Genomic DNA, 18,077 nt, shown 5'->3' on the forward strand with positions numbered 1-18,077 from the left:
TTTGTGTTAATTTTATCTTTAAGCCAAATAAAAAATGAATTATCGATGACTTATCATACCTACAATTGTGAGACGATAAGGAATAAACTAATGACATATATTGATATATAATATTGAAAATACGTGGTCGTAGGTTCGATTAGTTATTAAAAAAACATTAGTTCATTACTTATATGGATAAAAACCCAAACTTAAGCGGGTGACGGATGGATGATGGATGAGTCAGGTGACGAATCGGGTCGGATTCGGGTGATGAGACAACCAACTCATCACCCAACCCATCCATCCACCCGTTAACTTTATATATGTAAATATAAACATATATATCTTTTTTAATAATTTTTGCAATGTTAGGAATTGATATGTGTTTTAATGTAGTAAAAAAGAGTAAGTATTACAAAGATGTATGGTTTTAACTAATTAATCACTTTTTTTTCAATTCTTTATTTTATTTATGAAAGTACAAAATTGTATTTATATATTTTATTTCACCCGACTTATCATCCAATCCACCTAATTCATCCATGAATGATGGATGGATCGAATGTGAATGAAGGTAAATTAGGTGATGGATGGATTGGGTGACGGATAGATCGTTGGTGGATGGAGGCAGATGAAGCATCCCTCGACCCACCTCCAATCCATTGCAATCCCTAAGGAGAAGGCTTGATTTTCTCTATTGCATTTACTTTTCATTTCATATGTAGTTTTTTCCTTTTGTGTTTTGTTTTTGGTACTTTCGGTTTTTGGTTTTTTAGAGATAGGAAACCGTAACCATTGTATGAAACATTCCCTTATGAGAGCGAAACCATTAATAATTGTGTATGTTTCTTCAGAAAAATGTCAAAAGAAAATAACTTCGAACTATATTGTCACAAAACCCATATCCCATTTCAAAAAGAACGAAAATCAAATGAACAAAATACGCGTAGTTGGATGTACTGTCATTGTAACATTGTATCAAGCTATTTCAACTGAGTGAGCTCACCTGAGATGTGAACGGTCTTTTTGCTTATACTACATCTTCAATTAGCAACCCTTCCACAATTTGTTTGACACCAAAAACATGAACAAATAAGCAAACACTATCCTTTTATGTACAGAGTACATCGTCAATGGAAAAGAAAATCTGGTATATCATTTTATAAAAAATTAAAAAAAAAAAAAAAATCAACTTTTTACATGTAACTTTTCATCAAAAGGATGTTCAGTCTCAGCACCGGAACTGGAGGTTGCAGATTTCTTCAACTGAACCAAAATAATGGACATATTATCACAACCTTCAGCACCAACAGAAGGTGCCAAGCATTTGTCCAGTACCCGTTCACTTATGACAGAAAGTTTAGTTTGCTGCAGAGTACAAAGCACTTGCAGTTAAATACTGAACAAGACGGACATTATTGCAAAGTCTACCTGAGAGCAAATTAAGAGTTACCGATTTCAATTGTTGATGTACAAAGTCTACTACTTCTTGGCTTGACATGCAGTCCCTGAGCAATAAAATAAGACATAAATCATTATTTAAAAAAAAAAAAAAAAAAAGGGAGAGAGAGAAGCAGCAGCAAAACCATGAAATAACAAACTAGGAAAAATAAATATAGTTTTATCCATGATATCATTCAATGTGATCATTGTCATCATTGTTGCTGTTTTACAGAAAAATTTTGCTACAAACTGGTTTATCCACATAGACATTTGACAAAATATACACCATATGTATGTGCATCCAAGAAGATAGAAATATAGGAGATAGTAAGCTACCCTGTTTGTTGGCTACTTCAGGTAAACTATTTAAAAAAAAAATCTATGAACTGAGCACTAAACAAAATATGGCATTTTAGCATTTCATTTGCATGGGTAACTTTAAAAAATTATCAAAATATATAACGTTGAATCAACTAATAGAACCAAGAATTCCAACTTTAGCAAAGAGTAATTGTTAAAGTCTACAAGAAATACCAAATTCCATAACGTGTGAGCACAATAAACTCTTTAATTGTAAGCTACTCACAATTGTTGGCTACTGTAGGATCAAAATAATTCAAAAAAAAAAAAATCCTATTAACTGAGCAATGAACAAAATATCACGTTAAGTATTTCATGTGCATGGGTAACTTTTCAAATTTATCTAAACAAGAACACATAAAGTTCAATGAACTAATAGAATAACCAACAATGCCAACTTCTGCAAAAAGTGATCGTTAAGTTCTGCAATAGATCAAGCAAAAGGCATACCAAATTCCATCACATGCGAGCACAATGAACTCTATATCTTCTGAAAGATCAACCTGAAGAGGCATAATAATGATTACGTAAGTGTGATAAATTGTCATTTTACAGTAGGTGAAACATAACTGGTCACAAGAAGCGAGCCACAAACCCACTGTTGCAATAGAAACTTGTCCATGACAACAGTTCTTGACAGAAGAACTCTAGATTACTTTGCTACAAAACTATATGCAACATCTATATTATTTACGATCTATTAGATGTGTCCATGCAACATCGTACATACAGTGTTTACGTCAGGATTTGCAGTAACTATTTGCTCTTCGGCTGGCAATACATCATTACGCTTGAATTCCATGTCTCCTGCACACAATAGGTTTTACTTTGAATGCCCCAAGAGGCGAGGAAAGCAACAAAAACACTGACAGCTTTCTAATGGACAAATAGCTCCAACAGGTATATCACCAATTGCTCTTGTCAAGTTTAAGGATCCATTTATCCGTCCACCATGGATAAAACCACCAGCTTTCAGGATTCTATCTTGCTCAGCCTCAAGTTCAGGTTTGTGATCCTTGGATAATTCATAAGCCTGTACAAAAATATCAGCATCGTAGATGCAGGAAAAACTAGTTACTGGGATAATTATCTTACATCCTTAGTGGAGCATATAAGTAGTGATGGGACATTCCTATTTAAAAAATGAATAACAAGAAGCATCAATCATTTCTCAAATATGCGAGAAATTTAAGCAATGAACCTAGTATACCCTGTCATTTCCCCAATCTTTTCCCTGAAAAGATAAATGCTTTGTCAACAAGGACAGGGTTGTCAAATAGAAAACGGGCCGGGCACAGGCCACATATTAAGGGCTTTCACCCTTCTACTCTTTGTTAAATAGAGGCAAAATAGGGTCATTATAGGGTTTTAGTGACAACCCATTAATATTAAATATTGTGGTGGCCATGCCAATAAACTCAAATAGGGTCGAAGACACTCTTTACTTCTCTCTCCTCTCTCTTTTGTGGTAGCATACATTTGTGCCTCTTCACAGTACTCTCTCTTTCCTCTGTGCTTAAAAATTTCCTTAGGCGATTCACTTGAGACAGTTATGAGGTAATATTGGATTCCATCTACTTGATTATTGGATGACCTAATTTTAAGCTCGCCATATAGAAGCAGTTCCTTAGTCTGCCTTTGGTTTATCTCTCCCCTTTCTTCACCTTCCTTGAGAGAAATATATGGGTTTAACCATCTTCTTTGTTATAAAATGGAACCTAAAGTAGTCACTAGAATTTACTAAACACCACTCAAGTTCAGATTTCTGGTATTAATCATACTGCAAGTAAATTTAATTGATACTTCGTATATGCTAATACATAAATAGAGTTTTTAACCATGACTACATTATATTTTTCTTATCAAAGTAAACAATTCTTCATCAGTTAGGTGACCCACTAATGACCTTTTTACAATTGGCATAGACCCAGACCCAGACCATATCTTGACCCACTAACAATTTTGAATGGTGATCTTCTGACTTACCCTTCTAGCAACCTGCTCAATAACCAGGCTTATCAACAATGAGGTTTTTTTTTTTTTTTTTTTATCGCAAATACAGCATGCATTGAAAAGAAACATATTTACTCTTCTTTTTATTGCTACACTGGGGTGTGGGGTAAAGAGGAGAAGGGATTGAAAGAGGAAGGGGAGGGGAAGAGAGAGGATTACTTGACCACACTTGGACATCACACAACGAGAGTCACCAGCATTAGCAACGACTAACTTGTCATCTTGAATTATCAAAGCACATGCCGTGCAACCAGATGTTGGTTCCTCCAAATCAGAATCAGACTCCTGGTTGGTGTATCAGTAAAAATGGGAGTCAAAGAACCAAAATCATATTCATAAAATTTGGCAAATAGATGAGGTCGTAACTTGAGAGATACTCCCTCCGTCCCTTTATTTTTGCCCCATTGTCATTTTTGGGTCAAACTTTGAAAACTTTGACCATAAATTACCGTTAATCTATAAAAGATAATTTAGTCATGAGTGGTCCTGTTAGATTCGTTTCATTGTATATTTTACTAATATCACGTTTTTATAATTTTTACGTGTATGAAAATAAAGATATAGACATTTTAATACACGTCTTGGAGACCGTGCACAGACAAATGGGGCAAAAAAATAGGGACAGAGTGAGTATAACAATATCTAAAACAGGTCAGCAGCATGATCAACGAAGGTTCTTCAAAAAGGTTTTCAGGATAAGCTTGAAAGAAATAACTAATTAAAACAAATAGTTGGTGATCATCACAGAGAAGCAAGCTTTACCTTTATAAGAAACATCGATGGCATCTAAAGTTTTACTAGCCGCAGAAAAGCTATCAACCAATAAGCAACAGTCGACAAGCAAAATTACGTGCCAACTCATAGCATCATAATTTGGTCAAGTTAAATCTGATAGAAAAAAGACCATGTTCTAGTTTGTCCGAAACAATGTACTTACCTCATTTGAAACTGCATCAGTTTCAGCCTCATTTTCACCACTCATGAGAAACAATTCATCATCAATCCCATCATCTTTTTCTCTATCATCCCAAATTAATTCTCTCCATTTTTTGTTTGTACGAATCATTTCATCCATTCTGCAAAGATGAGTAAATAGACACAAAAAATGAGCTGGATTTGTTTGTATCAAACCTCCCCCTGTTGTTCTTTTATGTTCTACATTGTACGCAATTTAAGAAAATATTGAACAATACGAGAATGAAAGATAAAGTAGGGTAAAGTAAGAGAGAGAATGTAAAAAGGTGGGTTTGTGTAAGAAAAAGGTGAACAAAGTAAGAGAGAGTGAGAATACTATTGTGGGGTTATACGGGTAAGATGGTAAAAGGGATAGGCTAAATTTTGAATAAAAAAAAGTGAGTGGAATAAATAAGAATGGTCTAAGATGAAACTGAATAAAATAAAAATAAATAAAAAAGAGAGGAGTAACTCCCTCCTCTTATTCAATATTGCAACAAGACATGATCTTTATTATATAACAGTAAAATTATAAAAGGTGACTTTTGTATATACCGAGTCAAATCTAATACGACCCCATATGACTATATTTTTCCATGTAATTAAATCACAATATTTGTGTATGAATAGTGTAAACAGTGCAAAACATTACAAAATTAAAATAACACATAAGTATTTAGGAAATTCTCTTTGGTAAGGTCTTGTTTACTTCACCTTACAAAAATAGTATGAAATAGAATTTAATTTCAGTTAAGTAAAAATAATTTCATTTCAGCAAAAAAAAAGTATAGTTCACTACAAAAAATTTCAGCTACTTAAGTATACGGACCTATTCACTTCAACTTACAAAAATAATATTAAGTATAAATAATTTCACTCCGGCAAAAATAAGTCCAATACAGTAAAAATAAAATAGTTCAGTAAAAATATTTTAGTGAGTAAAAATCAATAACTTTAAAAAAGAAATATAACATAGATTCGGCTAAAATAATTTCAGTTCAATAAAATTAATTTTAGTTCGGTAAAAATAATTTAAATTCAGTAAAAATAATTTCAATTCGACAAAAATAAAGAGAAGTGAACAAGGTATAAATTAGTAACTTTAAGGAAATATAACAAAGAATCAGTAAAAATAATTTTAGTTAAGCAAAAATAATTTAAGTACAGTAAATTTCGGTTCAACAAAAAAAAGGTGAAGTAATAAGGGCCTAACACTTTATTTTTTATCTTTATCTTTGATGATAAAAAAACTTATTATCTTTGGTAATCTTATATTATTGATACCAAGTTACTTATGACCTGTGTTACCCCGACACTCTCCTCAACCCAAAGTATCGCGTGTCGACTCGACACGACGCGCGACACCCTTAGGTTGAGGCGTCAAACTCGCATAATGAGTAGTATCCCGGAGCAAGTGTCGGAATCACAACGGACTCCATTGTTACAACATTGCAGTAGCTTCCCGATAGAGAGAAAGTAAAAGCTTATATAAATGGGGTGCGCACTCCATCTTTGACCCGACCCGCACCAACGTGACCCGCCCAATGACCAGGTCTAATTCCAATCTTAATTTTGATCTATTACCCATTCCCCTTTTGATGTTACTTATATTTCTCTCCCTTTAACCTCTCCTTACCCCATATTCAAAGTTCAACCACCAAATACATGACCACCTACCACCCCACCTTCACTAACTTTACCAACATCCCCACCACCTCCCCACTATACCCACCACTCCCCACCGACACCCCCACCAAGGCCACCAATCTCACCGGCACCATCAATGCCCCCACCACTCTAACCGACACCGTTGATGCCCCAAACCACTTTTACTGACATCGTCATCATTTTTACCGACACCACTACTACCACATCTGGAATCCTTAAACCCCACCCACTCACCTCCTCGACACCTTGAGATCTACTACTCCATGGCAACTAAAAATATTTTCTCAAAATTACCACCATCCTCCTCGAAATCTCCAAATCACCGCCACCCACTCATACAACTTCACCATTTTGTAGGTGATTGTTCATCATCTAGAAGTGTAATTGTTGGTCGTGAAGTGGATGGTGAGGTTGTTAATTCTTTGATTTTTTTCCCCCTTAGATTTAGAACTAACTTCTTTGCTTTTGCTCCTTCAAAATTTGAACTAACTTTCTTAGATTTGCTACTGATTTTTTATTTTTTTTTTGTCACTTTTAAGACAATTATGGTGTTGTAACGTTGGTTGCGGTGGTTTTTACTTTTAAGAGAAGAGGTAGTGTAATCCTCGGGAGTAGAAGTCTTTGTTCTTTTTGTAAAACTACTATGTGAAGAAACATAATCCTTCCCCTTTGGGGCATTTCGAAGAATATTCCAAGAATGAAGATATGGAAATAATTTTCTTCTCTTGTTTTCACTTTGGCTAGTAAAAAGCTTTTGGGCATTACTAATTATTTGGTCATCGTCATTGCCATTTGGGTGAGCACTTTTAACCTAAACATAACACACGTTGAACTTGCTAAAATCATGATTCATATTATACCAATGATTTATAGCTTGCTCTATGATTATTAAAGGGTCTTCCCTTTTTCACTCGTTATAATAGTCTACAATATTTTTCAATAATCTGCCTTACTTGATTGGTGCCTTTGATTATCAGTTGTGAAATCTAACTTACTCATGCATAAATCTTCATCCATGTATTGGGTCCATGAAAGCTTATCAGTCGACTACTAGTAGCTTGTGCATTTATTACCTCTTGTATGTTATTACTTTGAGGAGTGTCAGACTCCATTTGTGACCTTTAAGTGAAGATTCATGGTGCATATATGCTAGAGGCCCCTATACTTTCTCTTCTTGTAGCATCATGAACCACATAGAATTAACTCGAAAGTGGAGGTTGAAGATAGTTGCTTGATATAGTGTCATGCAAATTAGGCATTGTAGTATTGGGGTAAGCAGCAGGAGTGGTAGTGTGTTTGAGGGTATGATTTTTTGGAGGTGTAATTTTCAGCGTTTTATGAATTTCCCACATCACCAATATACCGAGTATTGACTGTATGGATTATCCGATCCGTACCATCCACCTAATTTTTTTACGAGGAATTAACCATAGATATAAAAGTATTTATAGATTATATTGCTATGAAATAATATATATACTAGATGTATTCTTAAGTTTAAGAATGTTATTTATAGATGCATTAGCTCATAAGTTATAGATAACTCAAAGCTAAATACGGTTACATAAATACTTTACGTTAGCTAAAGTTTTGGTAAAATCCTATGTTGAAAAAATCTAGTTTGTTATTATATGAAATAATCAAATAAATTTAAATTTAAATATCAAATAAAAATAAAACATATGATATGTACAACACATTTGGGTTCTTTACAATAGTATACTTACTCTAGGAATCTAGGATTAACACCTCAACATCTTAGCTATGAGTCAATTGATAAGGTTGAATATAATATATATATATATATATATATATATATATATATATATATATTTTAGAAAAAGTTTAAAAATGATGTTGCTCTTATCTTGTATAGCATTTGTACCTCATGTTTGATACAAAACCAAACATGTACCCCATGCCCCATTTTATGAAATTAATTTTTATTTGCTTAAATTTTCCAAGCAATGTTGCTTAACTCAGAGAGCAGGTATTTCAATAGTGCTCAAATGGTCAAGCAAAAATTTTAATATTTTTCAGATTTGCAAGCGTGTCCTTAAAATACACCATTGGAGATGCTCTAAGTATGGCGACGAAAGTCGATTCTCTAAAGCTTTAAAATTGCTTTTAAAATATTATGAAAGTAGTTACTTATTGTCTTTTGAGATTGTTGGAAGTCAAACTTTATTTCTTGAATTTTGTCATTGTAGGCAATAATGTCCACAAATATTGCAACCATTTCCTCAAAATTTATATTCTTTGTATATTTCAAGTCAATATCCCCCACCAAAGAGCATAAAATTCTAAAACAATGCCTATCTTTCAAAATCGCTCATACATATTTTGTTACTTCTACCGATCATATCATTCAAATTCTTTGATCAAATTACAATTCATTGCCATAACCTAGTTCATCAGCTATATCAAATTCCACAAGTGGTTGACAATAAATTTCACTCTACAATCATGTGAATTAAGATCATTTTATATTCTATTATAGTAATTAAGCAAATTTTTTTTCCATTAACTCCAATGTCACCCAAAAAACACTTCGAACAAGAAGATGACCACCTACCTAAGCCATAAAATGATAGTTAAAATCTTTAAGAAACTAGATGCTAATGAGTTATTATTTTTCATGAAATTATGATGCCATGATAGTTTCATCGTTATTATGTGCAAAGTTTTCTCTTTCTTCCCTTTTCTTAGGCAGGAATCAATATGTATTCGTAAAGTATTGGGTGATTCAGACTCACGGTGGTGAGTCGAACCCCCTTGATACAAATTTATTTCACAACCCGAAACTTCACCATCATGCCTTTGCTTTTCTCACGAATAATCTTCCTATCCCTCCGTTAATGAAACTTTCTCACTCTCCACACAAGCATCAACAATAACCGCCCAACTCCTCTTTTCCCTTCTCCCTCGCACCATAACTCGTGTTAGTGATGGTTCCTCTTCATACCTCCATTGATTTGAGGTAATGCTTTACTTAAAGAAGAAATTGTAGTTGCTTATGTTGGCTTTTGGGTGGTTGGGATCTACATGACGACTTATCTTCTACTGCAACTATCTCTAAATCGCCTTCTAACACCGCTCTCGATTGACTTGTCGACATTATTTAGGTTCTAAGAAATTGGATGAAATTGATTTGAGGGATTATATGAGTAAATTGAATGATATTATGAAAAGATTTTATGATTAATTGATGATTTTTAAATGATTTGGGGGTTAAAATTGGGGGCAAGTTGTTGATTGAAAACCCTTGAAATTAAAACATAAGATAAGAAAAGGGTCAGTTGATGATAAAACATAAGAAAAGAAAAGGTAAGTTAATGGAATGGTTTATATCAGAGAATAACAAGTTGAAATTAGGCATCAAAGGGTTTAAATTAGGTGTTAAAAGGGTTGGTATTAGGTATTAAAATTTGATATACCACCTTCATTTCATATTAGCTGTAACTTTGGAATATTTTATATCTCACAAATAATACCCCAAAGTTGCAACTAATATGAAACGGAGGTAGTAAAAAATATCAAAATATGATAAAAAAAATGTCAAAATCTAATATTAGAATATCAAAATTTGATATTAGAATGTCAAAATCTAATATAAAAATGTTAAAATCTAATTTTAAAATGTCAAAATCTGACTTAAAATAATCAAAATATGATATACCAATTTCAAAATCTAATATAAAATGTCAAAATATGATATTAAATGGTCTGATGTTAAATCTGATACAAAAATAATGAAATATAATAGGAAAAATTGGTTTAGATGATTCCAACTTTGCTTGATTTTTTTTAATAATCCCAACTTTACATTATTCTTAAATAATCCCAACTTTAGGGTTGTTTTCTTCCTTCAATCCTAATGACAACAAAATACCCATCTTCACCAACACCCACATTGCAAGCAACCCCTCAAACAACAACTCACAACAGTCGTACCTTCCTCACACATCAAAATACCGAGTGGTCCTCAACCACGCACTAATACACCGGCGTTGTGCTAGGGTTTGATTTTTGAGGGGTGGAGGAAGGGTTTCGGGTGGGGGAGGGTTTCAAGGAGGGGATTTAGGGTGGTTTCAAGGGCGAGGGTTTGGGTTATGGGCGGTTTTGTGGGTGGGGCTGAGGAGGGAGTTTGTTTCGGTCAACTGGCTGGGGTAGAGGGTCGGGCGGCGAGGTGGGATGTTTCGTTCTGGTGGGGGGGGGGGGGGAGGGAGGGGTTGGGGATGGGGAAATGTTTTCCGGTGGGGTGGAGGGTGGACTTGTTTTTTCTGTTTATTTTATTTTATTTTTAATTTTTTTAATGTTTTTTAAAAAATTATTTGAACCAATTACGTCCTCATGTAAGTTATAACAAGTCATTGACTTTTATTGACTAGTTAGGGATTGAAGAAAGAAAATGACCCCAAAGTTGAGATTATTCCAAAATAATCCAAAATTGAGATTATTAAAAGAAAATCTAACAAAGTTGAGATTATTAAAACCAAATTTTCCAATAAAATATTACAATGTCAAAATATGATATTTCCTCCGTTCTATTAATATTGCAACAATGGACTTTTTGCACTATTCATCACTCTTGTTTGACCATATAATATGATTTATACATTAAGCAAAATATAATCATGTGGGATCTTGTTGGATTCGTCTCATAAAATACTCTCACAGTATCAACTTTTTATAATTTTTACTCTACACAATTATAGATATTTAGCATATAAAATGTGATTTGAGATGCGTAATTTCATACTTGTTGTAATATTAATAGAACAGAGGAAGTATTATTACTACTTGATACACTAGGTCCAGTCTCACACAATACTTTCTGATATGTATTTACCATACCACTCCTATGTCCTATGTCCCGTTCATTTTGTGGAATGTTAACTTGTCCTAAATTGTTTGCCAAATTTTGATATGTATTTACCATACCGCTCCTATGTCCTAGACTCCTATCTCACACAATACTCGTCAGTCGTCGTCATAATCTAGCTACTTCGGCTCGTCGTCGTCAGCTTCTTTGCTTTCGTTTTTAGTTTGTGTTTTTTCTTTTATGTGTAGACCTTTGTAAAAAAAAAAAAAAAATCCTTATCCTAAATATATTGCTGTGCACACACTACACAGTAAACTGTACACAGCTCCTTGCATATTTGTATACGGGAAGAAAAACCAGTTTTGCCCAAAACATTGGGCTCATTCCAACTTCCAAACCGACAATACCACTCTAGGAAGTTGATAAAACTAATAATGCAAAAAAGTACCCTATCCAAACAATTTAACCTTCAACTTTCAAACACGTGGCATTATGTCATCCGCGGTAGACTGACACGTTCAAAACAGATCATTATCAAATATTATAATCCAAAATAATAAAATCAAAACGAGCTAACAAAAAAAAAAAAAAAAAAGAGTAATTTATTACACGGATAAGATCATTGGCAGATCCTTATCTAGCACCACGAGAGAGACTCAGTCTTTTTTCCACAATCCACGTCTTTACACGTCATCCTTGTTCCCCTTTTTTTCTCTATATATACCACTTTACCAACCCTTTTTCTTCCCACAATTATTCAATTTATCCAAATCCCTTTTTTCTCAAATTTATCCGAAATTATCTATTTTGCAAATATTATCTTAATTCGATTTGTGTTAATGGCGGCAACAGTGAGTTCGGCGATGAAAGGTTCATCTTCTTCGATTTCATCTTTTTCTCCATTAATGAAGAAGAGGAAGAACAAAACGAGCAGAAATCGTGTTGCGTTTGTTTCTGCTTCGGTTGCTACTACTTACGCTGATCCTTACCAGACTCTTAGCGTTCATCGCGGAGCGTCTGAATCTGAGGTTAAGAAGGCTTTCCGACGCCTTGCTTTGCAGGTAATGTCCTTTTATTTCTATGCTTTACTCTGATTTTTCTTAAAAAATTTGAAATTTTATTTTATTGTTAACTTATTATAGATTTGTTGATAGGTATATTGTGAAAATTAATCGGTTTTCGTCTAATCTGAGCCATTTCAACTGTATTATCTTTTCTGCCAAGTTTTTTCTCTTTTTTTTTTTTTTGTGGTGCGATTTTTGCTTTAAATTGAGGTTTTTTTTTTGCCATTGATTTTATTTATTTATTTTTTTAACTGTAAAGTTTTGTGAAATTTGGTTTTGGTTTTATTGTTTACTGTATCTTATGGGAGAATTCTGATTTTGTGAAATTTCATCAATTTGGATCTAATTTAAGACATTTCAGCAGTAATTTGTTGATCATATTGATTTTTGTGGAATTTGAAGTGTTTGTATGGTAAATCTAACTGGATTTGTAAAATGTGGTGTTTACAGTATCATCCAGATGTATGCAGAGGAGATAATTGCACAATCAATTTTCACCAAATCAACGAAGCTTATGATGTAAGCAATACTGATTCCTTTCTTTCTACTACTGGTAATATTTTTAATTCAATTTTCAAATATTGAAAAATTCACAACACAATCATCTTGAAGCTGACTTTGAATTTGGTGTTAATGTAGATGGTAATGAATAATTTTCGAGGCGAAACGAAAGAGGAAGAAGCAGTGGAAGCATATTATGATCCAGATGAAGGATTTAGAGGAACAGACAATGATTCAGAATGGGAATTATGGGAGGAGTGGATGGGTTGGGAAGGTGCTGGAATTAGAGATTATTCTTCTCATGTTAATCCTTATATTTAATTTAATTTTTTCTAGAAATAGATGTTATGTTGATTAATTAATCTGATCAAGTGTACATATTCGTCTTTGATTAACGAAAATGGTGATTACTGTAAATTAAATAAATTCTTGCTGGCTCTCCAAAGGAAGGGAATGGTTATTGCCTATTGGGATCTTAAGGAAAGTTCTTTGACATCCTAAAGAAGCAAAACTAAAATTAGACCTTTATTCACAGGGATTACACATTTTTTGGACTTATATTTAAAATTTCATTTCAGCTTAATTCAAACTCCCATCAATAATAACATAATACTAAAACAGACACCGGAAATAACACAAGTTGCTTTTTGGTGTCGTTTTTTCCCTCCAAAGTCCATTTTTCGAAAATAAATATATTCTTACTTTATTTTTCTTTTTATATCTTATTGATTGACAATTTATTTAAGTCAATAAAATTATACTCCGTATTTATTTAATTTATATCTTGTAATTCAAATTAGGAAAAATGGAAACTAATAATTCAACCTTTATCTTTTCTGTTCAAAACATTCCTACTTTTTTGAAATCCCAAAACAATATCACCTTGTACCCCCATCTTCTTAAAACAAGACTTTTTACAGGCTACCTAAACAATAGGTCAACCTTTTTTATTTCCCTCCTTTTTTCTCACTTCAACCTTTCTTCTTCAACAAACTGTTCTCCAATTTCCAAGGCTGCTTAATTAGATTAAAAAGAGTAGTTTTAAAATGTTAAACTTTTCAAGACAAATCAGGCTACAATTGAACGACGGTGGACGCTTTTGCAGTGGAATTGCGATTTGGGAAAAGAATAGAAGCGCTCGTGTTTTCCATGTAAATGCGTCAACCCAAACTTGTGTAATGTCGTTTAAGTCACTAAATTGTTGTTAGTTCATGTGTAATTGATTGTGTATGGTAATTGAAGTGAATTAATTGATGAATTGTGCATTTTTCATTACAAATGTTGTCATGAACCCTAAATTGCGATAAACCCCTTTTTTGATTTCAGATTGATAAGGATACTGTAAGTCTAAAATTCTATCATGGTGGTGTGTTTAAGAAAGGTAAAAATGGTTTGTGGGTGTACTATGGGGGGCTGTATAGGACATTTGTTGTTGACCCTGATGAACTGTGTTGGTTTTACTTGAAAGAGTTACTTGATAAATGAGGTGTTTATAGTGGTGGATTAAAGTTGTATTATTTGATGCCTGACCTTGATTTGGAGACTGGATTGAGGAGCGTGTATGATGACAATGAGGTCAGAACAATGGGTGAGGTAGATTTGCAAAGTAGATGCCTTGACTTGTATGTTGTCCATGATGATAAAGATTCTGACTTTTGACCCTCGTTAAAACATCACAAACTAGGTCAAGTATTGCCCAGCTCGTGTATAAACCAGTTGAGGCCCCTAGACCCAAAAAACTGACTCCAAGAAGGTCTTCAAGGTTGACCAAGGAATCTATTGAGGTGTCAGACAACATGCTTTTACTGTCCCAAAACACCAAAAATTCAAACCCCACAGTGGTCCCCACAGAAAAGAAAAAGATAAAAGCAACCTTAAAACCAAAGATAGCTTCTTCTGAGGCTTTAAATCTTGTCCCTTCCACCCCTTTTATCCTAGAAAACCCTACTTAAACACAAACTACCCAAACAAAACCAGCAACCACTTCATACCCTCAGGATAACTTTGTTAGATCTAAGGTTCCTGATGATTATGATTGGGAAGATCCCATACCTAAGAGCCCCATTCCTTTGGACCAATTGCTATATGATGCAGACTTAAGTGGGGATGAGTGGGACAGCGAGGAGTATGAGAAGCACAACTTGAGTGGTGAACAAAGTGACCCAGATTATGTTGCAGCTCATGATATAGACTACAATGAGTATGAAACTAAAAAGGATGATTGGCTAACTGACTATCAGATCTTTGAAGCTAGTTTTGGGCCTGATGGTGAAGCTATTGAGGAAAAAGATCTGGATGAGTTGAGGGAACCCGAAGTCTTAGATGTAGATACAAGTGATGATGAGCAGAGAGTAGCTAGAGATATAGTTAAGGGATATAAGTGTAGTATAATTCAACTAGCACATACACTACAAGTAGAGGCTGCCGAGGGTAATCTAAATGCCTAAAGGAAAAGGGGTCAGTTATGAGGGAACAAGTTGTGAGGGAAGGGAATGTTGTTTCTGAGTATGAAGACACTGATGATGAGATACACACACCAAAACCAAGTGATGAGGACATCATTGCTGAAGAGAGAAGAGCTAAAAAGGGGGCTGCTAGTTGGGAGAGACACTGATTATTCAAAGTTTGAGTGGAAAATTGGACAAAGGTTTACCTCTAGGGAACACTTCAAGCAAGCTGTGGCTAAGTTTGCTATTTATCAAGGCAGGAACTTGTGTGTAGTGGCTGCAAATAAAAGGAGGCAATAGAGGATTGGTGTAAAGTGTAGTCAGGGTTGTCCTTTGTGGTTGTATGCATCCTGGGATTCCAGGAGAGGATCATTTGTAATTAAGAGAGTGATGAATGAGCATACTTGCATTAGAAACATGGAGAAGAACATCCAACTGAAATCTGATTAGCTGACCAATTGTTGGATGTTTTCAAGGCCAGACCTTATTGGCCTGTAAAGGAAATTATTGAGACTGTCAGGAAAGCCTATAGGGTGATAGTGAAGAAGGGTTTTGCATATAAAGTGAAGTATTATGCTCACAAGAAGCTGCATGGTTCAATGAGAAAGCACTATGGCAAGTTGGGTAGGTATCTTGGAGCCCTGAAAGCTTTTTGTCCTGATGTGGACTTGGTGACTTACAAACAAAACAACAAAGGGCCCCTAATTTTTCAGAGACTTTATATCTGCTTTGATGGTTTGAGGAAGGGTTGGAAAGCAGGATGCAGGAAGATAATCTGTATAGATGAATGCTTCCTGAAAACTTTTCTTGGGGCAGTTGATGTCAGCACTAGGTAGAGATGGCAATGACCAGATGTATCCCATTGCCTGGGCTGTGGTGGAAGGTGAAAATAGTGCATCTTGGGAGTGGTTCCTCCTGAACTTAAGGAAAAGCCTTGCACTTGAGGATGGTGCAGGATGTGTAATTGTGTCTGATGAACACCAGGTATGCACTTGTTATGCATCTGTTATGATTTCTCAATTTATTTGTTTTTGTTTCAGTTTGTAATTGTAGTTTTCCTTTGTGTTAATTGTTATGAGTACAATCCATCTTAAGGGGGGTATCAGTGGTACTACCAAAAGCTGAGCATAGGCATTGTACAAGGCACATTTTTTCTAACTTGCATAAAAACTACAAGGGAAATGAGTTCAAGTTAATGTTTTGGACATGTGCAAAGTCTTATAGTCAAGCAGACTATAATGATGCATTACAGGTGTTAACAAAAGTAAACCCATTTGCTACATACAATCCTACTGTGTTTTGTAGAGCTTTCTTGAAAACAGAGGTGAAGCTGATGTTATAACTAGCAATATGGCTGAGACATTTAATGGGTACATAATCAATGCTAGGGCAAAGCACTTGATTTATATGTTGGAAGACATCAGGGCAGCTTTGATGAAGAGACTAGTGAATAAGAGGGAGGAAATGATGAAGTGGACCACTTCCTTATGCCCTAGGATTGCCAAGAAGGAAGAAGCTGCAAAATGTGATGTACTCCCATCTACACAAACTCGGTTCCAAGTAAATTACCACTTGGACACTTTGACAGTGGACTTGAAGGTAAGGACTTGCACCTGTAGGAAGTGGGATATGATTAGCCTACCTTGTTGTCATGCTGTGGCTGTAATATTTTTCAAACACCAGAATGTATAAGATTTTGTTGATCCAGCCTATACAACATCAGAGTACATAAAAGCTTATGCAAACTCTATCCCCCCAATTAAAGGTGAGAGACATTGGCCACTAAAAGAATTTCCCATTGACCCACCACCAATCAAAGTGGGGCCAGGAAGACCAAGGAAAAAACAGAAGAAAGGACCCATTTGAAGATCCCAAGAAGCCATGGAAACTGACTAAGCATGGCATGGAAATGACTTGCACTTTGTGCAAGGAAAAATGCCACAACAAAAGAGGCTGCCCTAACCTTGGTGTTGCCACACTCCCCCCAACTAAACCACCTTCAAAGAGACCAAGGGGAGGCCTAAAAAAACCTTTGTCACACAAGAACAACAAGCTCTGCCACAATCTAATGCACACCACACACTTACTGCAGAACCCTCTAGATTAGGAAGAGGAGGCAGAGTTGTCACTAGAGGTGGTAGTAGTAGAGGGGCAAGGGGAGGATCTAGGGGAAGAAGAAGTGGTGGCAGGGAAGTTAAATCAGGTGAAAGGGGTGGGAGAACTGGTGGTAGGGGAGGTGAATCAAGTGAAAGGGGAAAAAGAACTGGTGGCAGGGGAGGTGAATCAAGTGAAAGGGGAGGAAGAATTGGTGGCAGGGCAGGTGAATCAGGGTAAAGGGGAGGAAGAAGAGGAAGCAGGGGTTCAAGTGGTGGTAGAAGGGGTGGCAGCAATGTTGTGCCAAGGGGATTTGGTTGTTTTTGTGACATCTAATGGAACATCTTTCATAAATGTAAGATTCCTTTTTTTTTTTTGGTTTGTATTCATTTACCCTTGTCCAATGACTGATCTTAATTGCTATTTATTGCAAGCACTAGGAAGTAGTGCCCCTGAAGATGTATGTGCCTTCACCAGCACCTACTCTTTCAACTTCAGTCATGGATCAACATCTGCAAATGCTGGACAGTAAAGCTAGGACAGTCAACATCCATTTCAGACAAGGATCCCCTTTTGGTTGTTGTTTAAGTTTAATCTAGTTAGGTGTTAAGTTTGGGCTTTTGGTTGTAACCCTTACAACCATTTTAATTAGTTAATTATGTGTTTGGAAATGACTTATGGCAACTTGCTAATGTATTGAACCTCTGTTTATTTGTTATGATAACT

The 18,077-nt window shown here is 35.0% G+C and overlaps 2 protein-coding genes across 5 annotated transcripts; one reads left to right on the forward strand and one right to left on the reverse strand.

Moving 5' to 3' along the window:
* Window positions 1-914: 914 nt before the first annotated feature.
* LOC110702867 (probable protein phosphatase 2C 21) lies at window positions 915-5,322 on the reverse strand. Of its 3 annotated transcripts, XM_021880613.1 has the most exons (8): window positions 4,736-4,824; window positions 4,561-4,610; window positions 3,958-4,083; window positions 2,695-2,818; window positions 2,516-2,592; window positions 2,236-2,288; window positions 1,436-1,490; window positions 915-1,350 (listed from the first exon to the last, which is right to left on the reverse strand). In XM_021880613.1, exons 2-8 carry the CDS (start codon window positions 4,582-4,584, stop codon window positions 1,171-1,173), a joined length of 639 nt encoding a protein of 212 aa, XP_021736305.1. In that variant the 5' UTR covers window positions 4,585-4,610; window positions 4,736-4,824; the 3' UTR covers window positions 915-1,170. The 3 variants fall into 3 exon arrangements, with proteins under 3 accessions (XP_021736305.1, XP_021736302.1, XP_021736303.1); XM_021880610.1 differs by lacking the exon at window positions 4,561-4,610 and having other exon boundaries at window positions 4,736-5,322; XM_021880611.1 differs by having other exon boundaries at window positions 4,561-4,877.
* A 6,657-nt stretch (window positions 5,323-11,979) lies between these two features.
* Window positions 11,980-13,393, forward strand: LOC110702868 (chaperone protein dnaJ 8, chloroplastic-like). Of its 2 annotated transcripts, none has more exons than XM_021880615.1 (3): window positions 11,980-12,306; window positions 12,760-12,862; window positions 12,949-13,088. In XM_021880615.1, exons 1-3 carry the CDS (start codon window positions 12,085-12,087, stop codon window positions 12,960-12,962), a joined length of 339 nt encoding a protein of 112 aa, XP_021736307.1. In that variant the 5' UTR covers window positions 11,980-12,084; the 3' UTR covers window positions 12,963-13,088. The 2 variants fall into 2 exon arrangements, with proteins under 2 accessions (XP_021736307.1, XP_021736306.1); XM_021880614.1 differs by having other exon boundaries at window positions 11,982-12,306; window positions 12,760-12,828; window positions 12,949-13,393.
* The last annotated feature ends 4,684 nt before the right edge of the window (window positions 13,394-18,077 follow it).

The sequence above is a fragment of the Chenopodium quinoa genome, unplaced genomic scaffold (genome assembly GCF_001683475.1).
Source record: "Chenopodium quinoa cultivar QQ74 unplaced genomic scaffold, ASM168347v1, whole genome shotgun sequence".
Classification (NCBI taxonomy): Eukaryota; Viridiplantae; Streptophyta; class Magnoliopsida; order Caryophyllales; family Amaranthaceae; genus Chenopodium; species Chenopodium quinoa.